The 2855-nt window shown below is 37.6% G+C and overlaps 1 protein-coding gene across 2 annotated transcripts in view; it reads right to left on the minus strand.

Moving 5' to 3' along the window:
* LOC106881155 (uncharacterized) overlaps positions 1 to 1773 on the minus strand; it is a 23827-nt gene extending 22054 nt beyond the window's left edge. The window contains exon 1 of one of the 2 annotated variants that reach the window (XR_001410820.2): positions 587 to 1773. Coding sequence is in view for 1 of the 2 variants with exons in the window: in XM_014931440.2 (XP_014786926.1) it covers positions 587 to 666 (80 nt within the window). In the remaining variant the exon portion in view is untranslated. The remainder of the gene's footprint in view (positions 1 to 586) is intronic. The other variant, XM_014931440.2, reaches the window with a different exon arrangement.
* Positions 1774 to 2855: the final 1082 nt, after the last annotated feature.

Genomic DNA, 2855 nt, shown 5'->3' on the forward strand with positions numbered 1-2855 from the left:
TGTGTGTGTGTGTGTGTGTGTGTGTGTGTGTGTGTGTGTGTATGTATGTATGTATGTATGTATGTATGTATGTATGTATCAGTGGGATTTGAAATTACCACATGGTACTTTTATCCGTCGCATTACTGATTTGGTGAAGTAACTGACCTTGCCAATAATGCTTTACTTTATTTTCAGTGACTTATATTCAAGCAACGTATATTTTGATAAAACAAAAGAAAAGAAAACGAAGTAACAGCAATAATAATTTCGTTAATCTTTAGAATGAATATCAGAATATCGTCGTAATATAATACTGATTATTTAAATATTAAGTTGGTATGTATTGAATAACAATGACGATGACGTTTCAACCGCTAAATAAAAATTCTCTTGACCCCTTTAAAGAAATACTTTTATAGCTAATAAATTCAATTTATTTCATTATGTCTATAGTTACCATTTTCAAGCATTCGTGTCACTAAATGACTATTGAATTAGTTTTACGATTTTTTTTTTTTTTTTACAATAAATAAACAGTATCATACAAAAAATATATTACTATGAAGTTACAAAGTGAAAAATAGATTTCGAAGCCTGGACTTACCTTTTATGCTTAGGTGTTTGGTTGTTTAGCTCCATGTTTGCTTCGAAAATGAAACAATCAAAATTTTTCTTAAGGTCCATTTTTTTCTTATGATAACCGACTTATAGTAAGTCAAAATGAACGGAGAAGAAACGTATCGCTTTCTTCGTAAAGGAGAAGATAGACTAAAAATAAAAACAGGCAATCAGATAGACAATTCAAAGCAGATAATTGCAGGAATTACTTGCAGTGCGTCTTCGGAGTTTAATAATCTGACAAAAGCCCCTTAATCGATGACGTCATGAGAAGTAGGCGGAGCTAACAAAGAGGTTTACTCCGTTTAGCGATCATTCTTGTTTTTCATTATCGATTCCATTTTCTTTTCACTGCTGCTTATTTTAGTTGAATAGCTCAAACATCTGTGCTGAAACAGCAGTGTTCAATAAAACTGCAGAAAAGACAGTAGGATGAATAATGTAATGCAACGACTACATATCGATTACCAAAATAGATACAATATCTTAGATTGATAAGAGAAATGAAATATATTTGACGTTCATGATTCTTTCGAGTGTATATCATCTATCTCTCTTTACTTAATGGTAATAAAAATAATAATAAACAAACACCTAAGGTTGAATTAAAGAGATATTAGATAAAATTAACCAAAAGTGTTGAAATGCTATTTAGTAAAAATACCGAAAAAAACTGTAATTAGAGTATGCATAAATACTACGCTGATTTCTTTCCGCATAAATGCCCGCACATACGCACATAATGGCTGCAGTTTTTGCCGCAGTGATGTTTTGTACAACTACTGTAATGGGTTTTGCTACACGACGAAGATACTGAGGTGAATGTCTTGGCTGGTAACTGATGTTTTTGTAAGAGATTAGAATATTTTTGTACGTACGTACGTACATACATACATACATAGATACATACATACATACATACATACATACAGACAGACAGACGGGCAGATAGACAGACACACACACATACACATACAATACACACACACATACATACATACATACATACACACATACATACATACATCATTTAACGTCCGTGTTCCAGGCTGGCATGGATGGGAGGTTTGACAGGATCCGATGGGCCCAAGAATTGCATCATGCTCTCATGTCTGCTTTAGCATGGTTTCTATGGCTGGATGCTCTTACAAAAGGCAACCACTTTACAGCATGTACTGGGCGCTTTTTTCATGCCTACAACACTAATGCGATTGCCGGGGTTTTAAGCTTGGAGATGAGGGGTTAAAGTATAAAAGGTGGAAGAGCAAGATTTATGATTGTAGAGGAGCTTCATGGTGACTCATATTTAGAAGAGAAGATGAAAATGAACGGATGGGGCTGGAAAGAAATAAAATAGTAGTGATGATGTGTCCGGGTGGCCTTTCAAGGTACGAAGAATGAGTTGAGGAGTATGATTAGATAATCGTTTTGCAAAAAGTAAATGGGGAAGCGAGAGATGAGGACTGAGAGAGGAGAGGTAGGCAACAACTGTAAAGACTGGGTAAGATTAAAGGGTGGATGTTGGGAATGGTGGAGAAGGGTTGGGAAATGAACAATGATGCATGAGTTGGGGAGGTTGAGAGTGCAGAAGAGACCGGGACAGAGCGGCAGGTAAATAATAATGATAGAAGTAGACAGGGGAAGGACAAGAAAGAGAGAGATTTATACGTATGTATATGTGTGTGTGTGTGTGTGTGTATTATACACACACGCGCACGCGTACGTAAATCTATCAACGACGGTCTTAGGTTCACCAAATCCATTTACAAGGCTTTGGTCGGCCAGGGGCAGAGCCGGCTCAAGGCACCGGCAACTCGAGTAGTCGCCCGGGGCGCCATGTGCTGCGGGTGGGGGGCATCAAGGAGGGCGTGACAAAGACAAGGAAATTTCCACCACCGTCATCTTGTACACGCCGAACTTCAGCTTGCTCGGGGTTCCAGCAACCCTAGGGTCGGCCCTGATTAGGGGCTACAATGGAAGACACTTGTCCAAGATTGCTATACAATAGAACTGAACCCGGAATCATGTGGTTGAGAACCAACACAATCACGCCTAAAATTTCTTTATTGTAAATTCATTTATCTATCAATCTTTTCTATCTATCTGTTTATTTATCATCTATCAGTCTATCTCTGTGTGTGTGTGTGTGTGTATCTCTCTCTCTCTCTCTCTCTCTCTCTCTCTCTCTCTCTCTCTCTCTCTCTCTCTCTATCTATCTATCTATCTATCTATTCTCTCTCTCTCTCTCTCTCTCT

This window comes from Octopus bimaculoides, chromosome 1 (genome assembly GCF_001194135.2).
Source record: "Octopus bimaculoides isolate UCB-OBI-ISO-001 chromosome 1, ASM119413v2, whole genome shotgun sequence".
Lineage (NCBI taxonomy): Eukaryota > Metazoa > Mollusca > Cephalopoda > Octopoda > Octopodidae > Octopus > Octopus bimaculoides.